This window comes from Physeter macrocephalus, chromosome 11 (assembly GCF_002837175.3).
Source record: "Physeter macrocephalus isolate SW-GA chromosome 11, ASM283717v5, whole genome shotgun sequence".
NCBI lineage: Eukaryota > Metazoa > Chordata > Mammalia > Artiodactyla > Physeteridae > Physeter > Physeter macrocephalus.
In genome coordinates, this window is record NC_041224.1 from 57145949 (window position 1) to 57160950 (window position 15002).

Consider the following 15002-nt stretch of genomic DNA (forward strand, 5'->3'; position numbering starts at 1 on the left):
TGGGTATATTTGATGACTGTTTAAATAGTAAGTGCTACAGGACTTCAGAGAAAGGAATAAGTACTTCTGTACTGGGCTGGTAGAGGGCCTCCTTAGAAGTTTTGGGCCATGAAACAAGGATAGCCTTCAGGTCAGCATGGAAGAGTGGAGAGGGACTGCTGAGTGGGCAGAAGAATAATTGAAGGTGTTGAGAAATAGGCTGCCATAGAATACTCTTCTGTGGGTCAGACTGTTTGTAGCCACCTTTTCTAATCTTGGCATTTCTAATAATCTTGTTAAAGAGATGAATGAGTGTCTTGTGTCCTACTTATTTTCTTAGTGTTCTGGAACTTTTACCAACTCCTACTCCTTAGGGTTCTTGGAGTGAAGAGAAGGGGAAGTTGGTAGGGAGAGCAGGGAAGGTCATCCATGGACCCCTCTTTGAGTGTCAAGTTTTATTACTGTTGAAGAGTTTTATGTGTGTGCTAAGTAAAGATATTCTGAGCATAGGACATTACCAATTATTGCATCCTTTTGTTTGTTATTACAGACTAGATGAGGCAATACATGCCATTGCCAATGGAACCTTGAGCCAACCACCGACCAAATTGGATAGATCTTCTGAAGAGCCTTTAGGACTTCTGGTGAATCCCAACCTGTACCAGTCCCCTCCCCAGGTTAGTGGACCTTTGCTCTAATTGATGATGAGAAAAGTTTGGGCCCAGATATTTCTCTTTTCAAATGTGCCTGTTTCATAGGCTGTAGATACCAGTCTGCTCTCTCAATACTCCTACCCACCTTATACTATGACCCAATTTTTCCAGTTTTTTTGCAGCACTTGTGACAAGTTATCATTTGAGTATTTCCCAAGAGAAGGTTTTTTTAAGTACTATAGAGATTTTAAACAATAATCCCATGGTCCTCTTGTTAATGTTCTTTCTCTATCTTTTATAGAATGTGGGTAGTCCCATAGTTTGGTGTTTTAAATTAATACATTAATTCACTTACTCATTGTTATCATTCATTTTTCCATCAAGTACATTGAGCATCTAATATGTATAATCACAGAAGTAAGTGATCAACCAGACACTGCTTCTATCCTCAAAGAACACATAGACTAGTAGAGGAAAAGATTACATAGGCAGCTCTAATATTAATAGAAATATAAATAAAGTACAGTGGAAACCCAAAGGAGGGAAAGACAGTTGAGCAGAATAAAAGAGGCTTTTATAGAGAAGCTGGCATTCCTTAAAAGTAGATATCCAAGAAAATGGTGTTTGGGGATGGTGGGAAAAAAAATTCCAATCAGAATTAACTATAGGAATAAGGCGTGGGATACACACACACACAAACACGTATATACATATATGCAGTTAAACAGTGCAAGGGAGAGTTGGGAGCACTGGCCCTCTGCATAGTCGAAAATCTGTGTATTAATTATAGCTGGCCCTCTGTAAAGCAGTTCCACATCCACAGTAGGTTCCACATCTACAGATTCAACCAACTGCCGATCATGTAGTTCTGTAGCATTTACTATTGAAAAAAATCCACGTATAAGTGGACCCACATAGTTCAAACCCGTGTTGCTCAAGGATCAACTACATAGGGAATAGTGAATTTAGACTACCAAGATAGTACTCATAAAAAGGATTATCGGGATTTCCCTGGTGGCGCAGTGGTTAAGACTCCATGCCCCCAATTCAGGGGGCCCAGGTTTGATCCCTACTCAGGGAACTAGATCCCACATGGATGCTGCAACTAAGAGTGTGCATGCCACAACTAAGGAGACAATGTGCCGCAACTAAGGAGCCAGCGAGCCGCAACTAAGGAGCCCTCGAGCTGCAACTAAAGAGCCTGCCTGCTGCAACTAAGTCCCGGAGCAACCAAATAAATAAATAACCTTTGCATTCTCTCTCCCTCTCCAAACATGGTGGCCTCAGCAAAAAAGAAGAATAAGAAGGGGAAGACTGTCTCTGTAACAGACTTCCTGGCTGAGGATAGAGGGACTGGTGGAGGAAGCATCTATGTCCCCAAACCAGTCAGCTGGGGTGATGGAATAGATGACCTAGAAGGAGATGTTTCAACCACTTGGCATAGTAATGATGATGACGTGTATAGGGCACCTCCAATTGACCATTCCATTCTGCCCACTGCTCCACGGGCTGCTTGGGGACCCAATATCGACCAGAGCTGTCTTCCCAAATCACCACCCTACACTGCTTTTCTAGGGAACCTGCCCTATGATGTGACAGAAGACTCCATTAAGGAATTCGTTAGAGGATTAAATATCAGTGCAGTGCGTTTACCACGTGAACCCAGCAATCCTGAGAGGTTGAAAGGTTTTGGTTATGCTGAGTTTGAGGACCTGGATTCCTTGCTCAGTGCCCTGAGCCTCAATGAAGAGTCTCTAGGTAACAGGAGAATTCGATTGGACGTTGCTGATCAAGCACAGGATAAAGACAGGGATGATCATTCTTTTGGCTGAGATAGAAATTGGGATTCTGACAAAACAGATACAGACTGTAGGGCCCATCCTGCTACAGCTTTGATGACTACCAACCTAGAAGAGGTGATGATAGCTTTGGAGACAAGTATCGAGATCGTTATGATTCAGACTGATATCGTGATGGGTATTGGAACAGTTATCGTGATGGCCCACGCCTGGACATGGATCAATACGGGGGCCGAGATTGCTATGATGACCAAGGCAGCAGAGACTATGATAGAGGCTACGATTCCAGGATAGGCAGTGGCAGAAGAGCATTTGGTAGTGGGTACCTTAGGGATGACGGCTGCAGAGGAGGCGGGGACGGCTGTGAAGACAGATATGACAGATGAGATGACTGGTCATGGAGCTCCAGAGATGATTACTCTCGGGATGATTATAGGCGTGATGATAGAGGTCCCCCCCAAAGACCTGAACTGAACCTAAAGCCTCGGAGTACTCCTGAGGAAAATGATTCCGCTGCTAGTACGTCCCTGTCCAGTCGAGCAGCCTCTTTGGAGGGGCAAAGCCTGTTGACACAGCTGCTAGAGAACGAGAAGTAGAAGAGCGGCTACAGAAGGAACAGGAGAAACCGCAGCATCAGCTGGATGAGCCAAAACTAGAATGACAGCCTCGGGAGAGACACCCAAGCTGGTGAAGTGAAGAAACTCAGGAACGGGAACAGTTGAGGACAGGAAGTGAGTCGTCACAGATGGGGACCTCAGCCACATCTGGCAGAAATGCACGAAGGAGACTGAGAAGTCTCTAGAAAATGAAACACCCAATAAAGAGGAAGACTGTCAGTCTCCAACTTCTAAGCCTCCCAAATCTGAACAGCCTCTAAAGGTAATGACAGCCCTTCCACCAAAGGAGAATGCTTGGGTGAAATGAAGTTCTAACCCTCCTGCTCGATCTCAGAGCTCAGACACAGAGCAGCAGACCCCTACAAGTGGTGGAGGGAAAGTAGTTCCAGCTCAACCATCTGAGGAAGGACCAGTAAGGAAAGATGAAAATAAAGTAGATGGGGTGAGTGCCCCAAAAGGCCAAAGTGGAAATTCCAGCCGTGGTCCAGGAGATGGAGGGAACAAAGACCACTGGAAGGAGTCAGATAGGAAAGATGGCAAAAAGGATCAAGACTCCAAGTCTGCACTTGAGCCAAAGAAAGCTGAAGAAAATCCAGCCTCTAAGTTCAGTTCTACAAGCAAGTATGCTGTTCTTGCCATTGATGGTGAAGATGAAAATGAGGGAGAAGATTACACCAAATAGACCTCTGCATTCTGTGCTTTCTCCTAGTCTCTCACCACCCTGGAACATTCGAGAGCAAATCAAACCTCCATCCAGACAAGACAAAATAAAACTCACCGTCTCCTGGAGACCTTTCTTAACTTTTTTTTTTTTTAAAAAGAAACAAAATGAAATTCTTTTGCATGCTGCTGCAGCCTTTAAAATATTGAACTAACTGGAAAATCACCAGTGTAGCCAGAGAGAGACGTACAGCTTTTAATGCTGTACGTTTAAAGTTGTGGTGCGTTTTTATGACACGTGCAGTTGCCTGTGTGATTAGTGCCTAGGGACCTCCGTTTAGCAAAATGGCAGTGATAGTGATGCAGTGTCTGGAGTTTGGTTGGGCAGCAGGCAGGTATAAGGAAGAGTGAGGTTTCTACCTTTAATTCTTATTATCCAGTTACGGCATACATGAATTCTCAAACATTATCTGAATAAATTCTCCGTCTTCAGCAAGGTAGGTTTAGTCTCTGATGTTGTTTTAGTCTCCAGGAGGCTGCCAGCCCCTCCTCTTATTTAATTCTGAGTTACTGGGGCCAGCCTATGGGAGAGTTCCTTCATTTGTACCCCCCGGGGGTAGGTGGGAGTGAGTCTACAGGCCACTGAAGAATAGGACTGTGTGGTGACCTAAATGAATGGGGAAATCGTGGTTTGAAAAGAAGCTTGGGGATTTGATGAATTATTTTGCACCAGTAATAGGGAAAATGGTATGACCTCCAGTAAACACATAATCGTTTACCTCCTGGAGCAGGAAGCACTTAGGGGTTGTGGGAATTCCCAGGTCTTTTATGTGTCCTGGTTTCACCCTTTCTTAAACACTGTCCCATCTGAAAGTTCAAATATATCCACATTCTGTTGAAATCTTGAAGTTTTAAAAATTTAGACTCTTGTCATCGTCTTATGTTCCTCATGCTACTCTTTCCTGTTACCTTCCCACAGGCAGCTTCTACTTAAGTCACATACTTGACCTCCTAAGCATTCTCTAGAGCCCTTGGGAGCTGTTCAATGAGGAATCATCATTGCTTTTTCTCAAGCAAATCTTGGCTCCTTCATGTTTTGACACTCACTCCTTCCCTCCAGCCATTCATTCTTCTGCTGCTTTGACCCCTTTTACACCTCAGAAAACTTTAGAATTACCAGTCTTAGGTGGTGAGCGAGGTTGGTTAAATTGGGAGCCTTTCTTAACAACCTCGATTGGAGTTTGGGGAGCTTTTTAAAAAACAAAAGTTTCCTATCTCCAAGTGAAATCCCACACCAATGTTTGGATTTATAATGTGACCTAGACCAATGTGTGGTTTTTTTGGTTCTGATTTTTTTTTAGCATCCCTTGAGAGAATAAATGATAATGGAGAAGAACAATTTCACAAGGTCCTGGCTTCTCTTGCAACACAGTAACTTTACTTGCCTGCTTTTATGTGCACCTTGGTACTGTCAGCTCAACAGATGGTGTCCTTACGGGCAATATTGGTACCTGCAGAGAAAAGACATCTTGGTCTCTTCTCACATCAGTCCTAGGTTAGACCCTGTCCAGCCATGCATGGGTGTTGGTTTATGAGTGCTGCAGCAGTGAGCATAATAATCATTTACCCAGTGGACATAAAAGACATACCAAGTGAAGTAACTTTAAATAATTGGCTTGGAGTGCCTAATAGCTAGGAAGTGGCTTTTAGAGATACCCAAGTTTGAGAGTGTATTTTTTAAAAATCATTTGCTATAGATGATGAAAAAGTAGGGTTTGCTCTCTTCAGCTCTGCTCCTTCCAAATAGATGTGTCCAAAAAAGCTGTTTTTTCCCCCATTCCTCTACCTTGCCACCCTGTTAAAACAAACAGGGATTTATGACCCACTCCTCAATACATGTAAAATTTGTACAGAAATATCTTCTACGAAAGTGATTTGTAATCTGTAGACTTCATACCTGGGAGAGGTCTTGAGATGTAAAATCCCATCCTTTAGGTTGTGGGGTTTTTTGTTTTCTCCAAACAAATCTGATCCTTAAAGTTCAAAATAAATTAAATAAATAAATAAATATTTTTTAAAGGGATTATCATGAGAAATGGAGTAGTTAGGTAGATAGAGTCAGATCACTAAAGAGTTAAGTGTTTAACTAGGAAGTTTTCACATTTTTATTTTTTTATTTTATTTTATTTTATTTTTGCTGTGTGCGGGCCTCTCACTGTTGTGGCCTCTCCTGTTGCGGAGAACAGGCTCCGGACGCGCAGGCTCAACGGCCACGGCTTACGGGCCTAGCTGCTCCGCGGCGTGTGGGATCTTCCCGGACCGGGGCACGAACCCATGTCCCCTGCATCGGCAGGCGGACTCTCAACCACTGCGCCACCAGGGAAACCCCACATTTTTATTTTGTAAATAAATGTGAATCATAGAATGTTCTTGAGCAGAGAGATGCAATCAGAGCAGTGCTTTAGGGAGTTTAACTGGAGATACTCATTCAGCACTTTATACATGCCAGGTTCTTTGCTAGGTGCTGGGAAATTAAAAGGTAAGAGCCCTTGAAGTTTTTAAGGACTTCAGATTTAGTGGGAAGATGTGTTTGAATACAAAGAATTTCAGTTCCTTAAGATAATTGCTATGATAGACACATGTCATGGATACAGTAGGAGTTTAAGAGAGAGATTATAAACTCACAGAGGAGTCACAAAAGAAATGGTTTTTGAGAGGAGACTTAAGGGATGAATAGGAATTTCCAAGCAGACAAATTTGGGGAGGGAATTCTAGGTAGGTGGTATAACATATAGAAAGGCTCAGCAGCTTGAGAGCATTGTAAGTTGGGAGAACCACAAGTTACTAAGTACTGTTAGAAATTAAACTGCGCTAGTAAGTGTATTAGTTTCCTAGGGCAGCCATAACAAAATACCACAGCTGGTTGGCTTAAGACAGCAAATTTATTCTCTCACAGTTCTCAACACTGAAATCAAGGTGTTGGCAGGGCCATACTCCCTCCGACTGTCTATGGGAGAACGCTTCCTTGCGTCTTTGAGGTTCTGGTGGCCCCAGGCATCCCTTGGTTTATAGCTGCGTCACTTTACTCTGCCTTTGCCTTTACATGGACTTTTTCCCTGTGTCTTTGTCTCTGTGTGTTTTCTCCTTTTATATGGATATCAGTCACTGGATTGGGGTCCACCCTAATCCAGTATGACTTTATCTTAACTTGATTACAACTGTTTCCAAATAAGGTCAATTTCACAGGTTCTGGGAGGACATAAATTTGGGATGGATGCTACTCAACCCAGTATAGCAGGTAACATCTTACCATGAAAGTCCTTATGTCTAATGCTAAGGAGTTTAGTTTTATTCTACAGTAGGCAAGGAAGAGTCCTTGAAGAACTTTAGCAGACAATTGGCATGACTTCCATGCCTATGTAGAGAATGGATTAGAGGGAAGACTGAGACAGAAGCAGGGAAATTGCTAGGAAGATTATTGCAGTAGGGACTTCCCTGGTGGTCCAGTGGTTAAGAATCCACGCTTCCAGTGCAGGGGGCGCTGGTTTGATCCCTGGTCGGGGAACTAAGATCGCACATGCCACGCGACCAAAAAACAGGTTATTGTGGTAGCACAGTGGGAAGATGATGAGGGCCCAATTTAGGGTTGCAGTTAGTAAGGCAGTAGAGAGTTACTTAGAGGCTAAAAATGGAGATGAGACTAGTTAGCAGGCTCTAATATAGTGTTACTGAAAGACCATAAGATTAAGTAAGGAAAGTAGCTGTGGAGTAGAAAAGCAGGTAGTATAAACAAGAACTGTAATAGAGATAGAACAGACAGTTTGGGCCTCAGGATTGTTCATACACCAACAGTTTTATGAAATCACCTATTCCCCCTGTAATGGATCAGTTCAGCCTCTGTGTTCCTCCTTAAGGACTTAACTCTCTGTGTGGTATTTACTCAAATCTGCTTTACTTTTTGGAGTTATTTATGTGTCTGTCTTCTCGTAGGATTGTAAGTTCCTTGAAAGCAAGAACAATATCTTTTTTATATTTTATATGTCTCCCTACTTTATATGCTTTTCACATATACTGAGTTAAATAGTCAGTAAATGTTTATGTGTTTTTTTTTAAGCTATGACACGATTACAGTCATAAAATTTTATTGCAGAAAGATTCTTAGAGATTCATTTAGTCCAACTCCATCATTTTACAGTTGAGAAAACTGAAACCTTTAGGGGTTCAATGATTGCTTAGAGTCTCTAGACTACCATTCTAGTATTTTTGTTTTCCCTATAAATTATTAAATAAAACATCAAAAAATTAACACAACTAACTCTAAACCTCATCATCCTAATAGAGCCTTTTTTTAAAAAAAATAAATTTCAGAGCACTCAGTCTTCTTGCTCTGGAAGAAATGTTACCCTTTGTCATTCTCTGACTGAACTACTGCCAAGACTCTTTAGTCTCCTGTAATTATCTGTACCCTGTAATTTTGTGTTCTCTTTACATGATGGGAGCCTTGTTTCAGTAGTGCTTCATCCTGTCTTTTGGGGGACAAGTTGTTCATTTCAGGATAAGAGAATACTTCAAGCATCCAATAGTCAGAGCTGCTGCCCCCTGAAAGCATCTGTTTGGCTTTATCATGGTAACAGTATGTGACCCTGTCCCTTAAGCACATGAAGAATGTATGGACCAAAATGTTGAACCTTCATCTGGCTGATAGAATTATATTGGGAAATTGTCCAATACGGATCATTAATCATTTTAAAGTGGAAATAATTACAGACCAATTATTTGGTCTGATGGTTGTACTGTTGCTGGAATTAGGAAGCTGTGTGTGGAGAATTCAACATTATCTAACTATCCTTTAAGATGGGACCATGTTATCATACCTGGGACTCCTACTGAATTTATACCTTCTGTACCTTTTTTGACCCTGTTTCAGACAAAGATGGGATACATTTTTCTAAGAGAATGTTTCCAGTACGATTCATTAATATTAGAATTCATCTCATTTTGTATACCTACCCCAGATTTTTCCCTTGTCAGACAAAATTATATGTTTGGTTTCTTTCCTGTATAGTGGATAGATCAGACGGGTGCAGCCTCACAGAAGAAGGCTTTCCATTCAGCAGGATCAGGACTAGAGTTCAGCTCATGTCGGCATCCGTTTCGAATCCAGGACCAAGAATTTCAGGAAGGCTTTGATGGTGGCTGGTGCCTCTCTATGCATCAGCCTTGGGCTTCTCTGCTTGTCAGAGGGATTAAAAGGTAAGGGCAGAAATGAGGGGGACTTACCTGGCGGTCCAGTGGTTAAGACTCCGCACTTCCATTGCAGGGGGCATGGGTTCGATCCCTGACCAGGGAACTAAGATCCCACATGCCATGCGGTGCAGCCAAAAAATAAAAAAATTAAATTAAAAAAAAAAGGACAGAAATTAATCTTGGAAGATTTTACATAAACTTGATATAGAATTATGGACTGGAATTCATCTGGGAGGACATAAATTTGGGACGGATGCTACTCAACCCAATATAGCAGGTAACATCTTACCATGAAAGTAATCTAGCGATGATTTATAATACTCTGCAGCACATAGAACTTTAAGCAATGTGTTCATGTTATGGACTTGTTCTTTACTGAATAGCTTAAAAAAAGCTGAGGTTAGAAGGACTAAGGATCCTAGTCATAATAAAGAATGGAACATAAGTTTTTTCATCTTTGGAAGGAAGTCTATTGAGAAAACTTCTCTTGGCTTTGCCTTTGTACAATAATGTATCACTCAGCAACCTTAATGGTTTGATCCTATTGGAAATTCAAAGTTTTTATGCCTATTTATTAGGGGTTTTTTTGTGTTTTTTTTTGCGGTACATGGGCCTCTCACTGTTGTGGCCTCTCCTGTTGCGGAGCACAGGCTCCGGACGCGCAGGCCCAGCGGCCATGGCTCACGGGCCTAGCCGCTCCATGGCATGTGGGATCTTCCTGGACCGGGGCATGAACCCGTGTCCCCTGCATCGGCAGGCAGACTCTCAACCACTGCGCCACCAGGGAAGCCCTATTAGTTTTTTAAAGACACCAGCCTAACTGTGATTTTGTTTTTCTATCTATACATCTGTCTTTTAATCTGAGTAACCATATTGAGAAGCTATTTTACCACAAATTCCTTTTCTACAAAAAGTGGGGGAAGTAATGAGGGATAAGTAGAGGTATTATAAAGTTAAGTCGTTGTACATGTTAGTGATGGTAATAGCTTATTATTCCATGGTTTCATATGTTTCTTCTCAATGCAACTTTTTAAAAATAGTTCTTTCCTTTGCTTTTATAAATGTACATAGAAAATTGATAAATACAGAAAAGCAGGTACAAAAAGAAAGATCATCTAGGGCTTCCCTGGTGGCACAGTGGTTGAGAGTCTGCCTGCCAATGCAGGGGACACAGGTTCGAGCCCTGGTCTGGGAAGATCCCACATGCTGCAGAGCAACTAGGCCTGTGAGCCACAACTACTGAGCCTGCACGTCTGGGGCTTGTGCTTCGCAACAAGAGAGGCCGCGACAGTGAGAGGCCCGCGCACCGCAATGAAGAGTGGCCCCCACTTGCCGCAACTGGAGAAGGCCCTCGCACAGAAACGAAGACCCAACACAGCCAAAAATAAAAAATAAATTAAAAAAAAAAAAAGAAAAAGAAAGATCATCTATAATTCCACCACCTAGAAACAGCTACCATTAGCATTTTGGAGTATTTATTTATATTCTTTTTTCTGTGCAAATTGTTACATAATGAGGTCATAATATGTATTTACGTTTATGTTTTTCTTCTTTCACTTATCATTACATGTTCATTTTCCCTTGTTTTCTCAGTTTTATTGAGATATAATTGATATATAACATCAATAACATCGCCGGGGTGTACAACATAATGATTACATATGTATGTATATATTGCAAAATGATCACCACAATAAATTTGGTTAGCATCCATCACCTTGCATAGTTACAAATTTTTTGTTTCTTGTGATAAGATCTTTTAAGCTCTATTCTCTTAGCAACTTTCAACTATACAATACAGTATCGTTAACTGTAGTCACCATGCTGTACATTACATCCCCAGGATTTATTTATCTTATAATTAGAAGTTTGTACCTTTTGACTACCTTCATCCAGTGTGTTCTCCATATTTATGAGTTTGTTTTTTTCAGATTCCACTTGTAAGATCATAAAGTATTTATCTTTCTCTGACTTATTTCACTTAGCATAATACTTCAAGGTTGATCCATATTGCTGCAAATGGCAAGATTTCATTTTCTTTTATGGCTGAATAATCTTCATCCATTTTCTTTATCCATCCATTCATTGATGGACATTTACACGGTCTCCATGTTTTGGCTATTGTAAATAATGCTGCAACGAATGTGGGGATGCAGATACCTCTTTTTTCCTTCTTATTTTATCTCTTAGAATTTTATATCCCTGGGAGTGTCCTAACTCATAACAATAATAATGCCTTATGTATTTATATTTAAATAGAATTTTAGTTGTCAAAGTAGATCAGACTTTGTATTGTAGATACAATACAATACAATTTTGTAGATACAAAAGACTTTGTATAGTAGAACAGACTACTGTAATGAAGTAGATCAGACCAGTATTATTACAATCTTGAACACCTAAGCAGGCAAAGGTAAAGGAGCTTGCTGTGAATTACAAAGCTAGTTAGTGGCAGAGATGGAACTAGAGTTCAGGTTTTCAGAGTGCTTTTTCCACTCTTACTTTGTAAGCCTCAGTCATTTCTCTATTTCCTGAAAGAAAATTTATTATCAGAATTCACTTGCCGCAACTGGAGAAGGCCCTCGCACAGAAACGAAGACCCAACACAGCCAAAAATAAAAAATAAATTAAAAAAAAAAAAAGAAAAAGAAAGATCATCTATAATTCCACCACCTAGAAACAGCTACCATTAGCATTTTGGAGTATTTATTTATATTCTTTTTTCTGTGCAAATTGTTACATAATGAGGTCATAATATGTATTTACGTTTATGTTTTTCTTCTTTCACTTATCATTACATGTTCATTTTCCCTTGTTTTCTCAGTTTTATTGAGATATAATTGATATATAACATCAATAACATCGCCGGGGTGTACAACATAATGATTACATATGTATGTATATATTGCAAAATGATCACCACAATAAATTTGGTTAGCATCCATCACCTTGCATAGTTACAAATTTTTTGTTTCTTGTGATAAGATCTTTTAAGCTCTATTCTCTTAGCAACTTTCAACTATACAATACAGTATCGTTAACTGTAGTCACCATGCTGTACATTACATCCCCAGGATTTATTTATCTTATAATTAGAAGTTTGTACCTTTTGACTACCTTCATCCAGTGTGTTCTCCATATTTATGAGTTTGTTTTTTTCAGATTCCACTTGTAAGATCATAAAGTATTTATCTTTCTCTGACTTATTTCACTTAGCATAATACTTCAAGGTTGATCCATATTGCTGCAAATGGCAAGATTTCATTTTCTTTTATGGCTGAATAATCTTCATCCATTTTCTTTATCCATCCATTCATTGATGGACATTTACACGGTCTCCATGTTTTGGCTATTGTAAATAATGCTGCAACGAATGTGGGGATGCAGATACCTCTTTTTTCCTTCTTATTTTATCTCTTAGAATTTTATATCCCTGGGAGTGTCCTAACTCATAACAATAATAATGCCTTATGTATTTATATTTAAATAGAATTTTAGTTGTCAAAGTAGATCAGACTTTGTATTGTAGATACAATACAATACAATTTTGTAGATACAAAAGACTTTGTATTGTAGATCAGACTACTGTATTGAAGTAGATCAGACCAGTATTATTACAATCTTGAACACCTAAGCAGGCAAAGGTAAAGGAGCTTGCTGTGAATTACAAAGCTAGTTAGTGGCAGAGATGGAACTAGAGTTCAGGTTTTCAGAGTGCTTTTTCCACTCTTACTTTGTAAGCCTCAGTCATTTCTCTATTTCCTGAAAGAAAATTTATTATCAGAATTTAGGAACAATCCTTTCTACTTTGGTGGTTTCCATGGTTAGTTGAGATTTGCCTCCTTCGTGAAGGTGTGTTACCATTTTTCTCCCCTCTTCAAGGTCAGGCTTTCTTTCTTTGGCTCCTGAGTGTTTCATAATCCATGTATGTAGTGGCATTACAACAAGTGCATGTGTATCTGCTTCTGCTCCAGGGCACCTGGGCCTTCAGATGTCTATTCTTCTCATTCATTTCTCTGCAGTTGAGGTGTCTTCCTTTTCCAAAGTAGAAAACTAAACAGCTTGCTTTCTGCAGAGGGAATCAGAATGTTTACATTTCTCTTGTCCTGTTTTGGATCTGTGTTATCCAGATTTTCTCACTGGAAAGAACAGGATGAACAGCATCCAGCCCACAATCACTAATCCCACAGAAAGAAAGTGGGTGGTTCTGCCACATTTGTGAGAACGTTTTCCCAGTAACCCTGTGGATCATTTGGTGTAGAGGGAGAAATATATTGATTCATTCCTCATTTATTGAGTACCCACTGTGTGCCTGGTACTCTTCCAATTCATCTATATTGGAAAACTAAGGGTATGAGAAATTCTGTTTCCCATATAAGGCAAGTATAATAGGGTTATATTGTCAAGCTACTTTATTTCATTTTGTAAGAACTAAAGGAGAAACATCTTTTTGTAATCCTTGGAAAGTAGGCAGTAATACATTCTCTTGATTGCATTTTGTTATTCTACTTAAAGATTCTTTCAAACTAGCTAATGGGTTGTTTAATTATCTGCAAAGAACATAACCCTTTATAAAATACTTAGAAAATATAAATAAATGTGGTTGCAATTTAGAGTAAAGATGATAAGCATTTTTATTTACTTAAATTCTATTAAATAGTAATTATGAAAGTACTATTCTTGGGGAGTTATGTGTGGGTGAGGATTTTTCTGTCAGGTTGGAGAACAATGAACAAAATCTTTCATGACTCAAAGGCAAGGATTTTCATTTTTGTGGGACAACTTGGATGCCTTGAAAATAGAAGATTTGGATTGTAGAAGTCCCAAGGCTAGTGAAAGCTTCATTTCTGAGTTACAGAGATCAAGTAAAAAATAGGAACTGAGAGAGATGAATTGCCTTTGTTCTGATGATAAGTAAAACTAGAGAACAGGGTTTATACTCAAGTGAAAGGTATTGTAGGAAAAATGTTTTTTACGAAAAATACCCTTCTTGGTGAGGTATCATCTATAGATCTCTTGGTTCAACTGGATAATTTGCTGTACGTTATGAGATCTTCCAAGACACTAAAATTTAGATTCTTTCTACTAAATTTTTATTTGTTTAAGGGTGGAGGGCAGAAGCTGGTACACCCCACATAGAGGGCGACTTTGGATAGCAGCCACAGCCAAAAGACCCTCTCCTCAAGAAGTTTCAGAACTCCAGACTACATATCTCCTCCTTCGTGGGAAAGGTAACGGCCATATATTCTAATTTCAGTCTTACTTTGTGGAGAGAAGTCATTGATGTTCATCTTCTTTCACCTCCTTCTTCCTGTGGTTTTTTTTTTGGCTGAAAGGGACTTTAAACTTTGTGTTTGTTTGTTTGTTTGTTTAGTAGCAAATCATGGACAGCTGTTCAAAACATTAATTCACCAAACAGTACAAATAAAAATATCTGTTCCCAACACCAGAAATCAACCAACTAGTTTTAATTTTCCACATTTTTTTAATTATGAGAGTAAAATAACTACTATAAATTCTGGGATCTTTAGACTGGGAAGAACAACCGCAAATAAGACTTTTTATTATTGGGAGTGACTCAAATAAACATCTGCTATCGGATTCGGACAGATCAAAGTTGGTTGACTTAAGCAGTGAGTTTTGATAGTCACCCCAAACACTCAGTTTGGATCCTAAAAAAGGACTTCTGACCGTTGGATGTCTTGGCTTCCTTCCCTTTATTCAGCCCATACAGTAGTTTTGAAGGTAAAATGAGAGGATAATTACAGAACCACCTTTAAAAGTTAAGAAACCAAGCTTTAGGAATCAAAAGTGTATGTTTCCTTAAAAATGCATTTCTGTTTTGACTGGTATGACTGGGTTCTTTTATTTATTTATTTATTTATTTATATTATTATTATTATTTGAGGGGGTGTGCGCCTGCAGCGTTCAGGATCTTAGTTCCCTGACCAGGGATTGAGCCCACACCCTCTGCAGTGGAAGTGCAGAGTCTTAACCACTGGACCACCAGGGAAGTCCCTGGGTTCTTTTTTTTTTTTTTTTGCGGT

At 39.7% G+C, this 15002-nt stretch overlaps 1 protein-coding gene and 1 pseudogene across 1 annotated transcript in view; both read left to right on the top strand.

Moving 5' to 3' along the window:
- Positions 1 to 15002, top strand: part of TRIP4 (thyroid hormone receptor interactor 4) — a 78520-nt gene that overhangs the window by 31127 nt on the left and 32391 nt on the right. The window contains exons 8-10 of the mRNA XM_024128862.3: positions 530 to 656; positions 8774 to 8961; positions 14062 to 14186. Coding sequence (XP_023984630.1) covers positions 530 to 656; positions 8774 to 8961; positions 14062 to 14186 — 440 coding nt within the window. The remainder of the gene's footprint in view (positions 1 to 529; positions 657 to 8773; positions 8962 to 14061; positions 14187 to 15002) is intronic.
- Positions 1907 to 3940, top strand: LOC102986884 (eukaryotic translation initiation factor 4B-like; annotated as a pseudogene).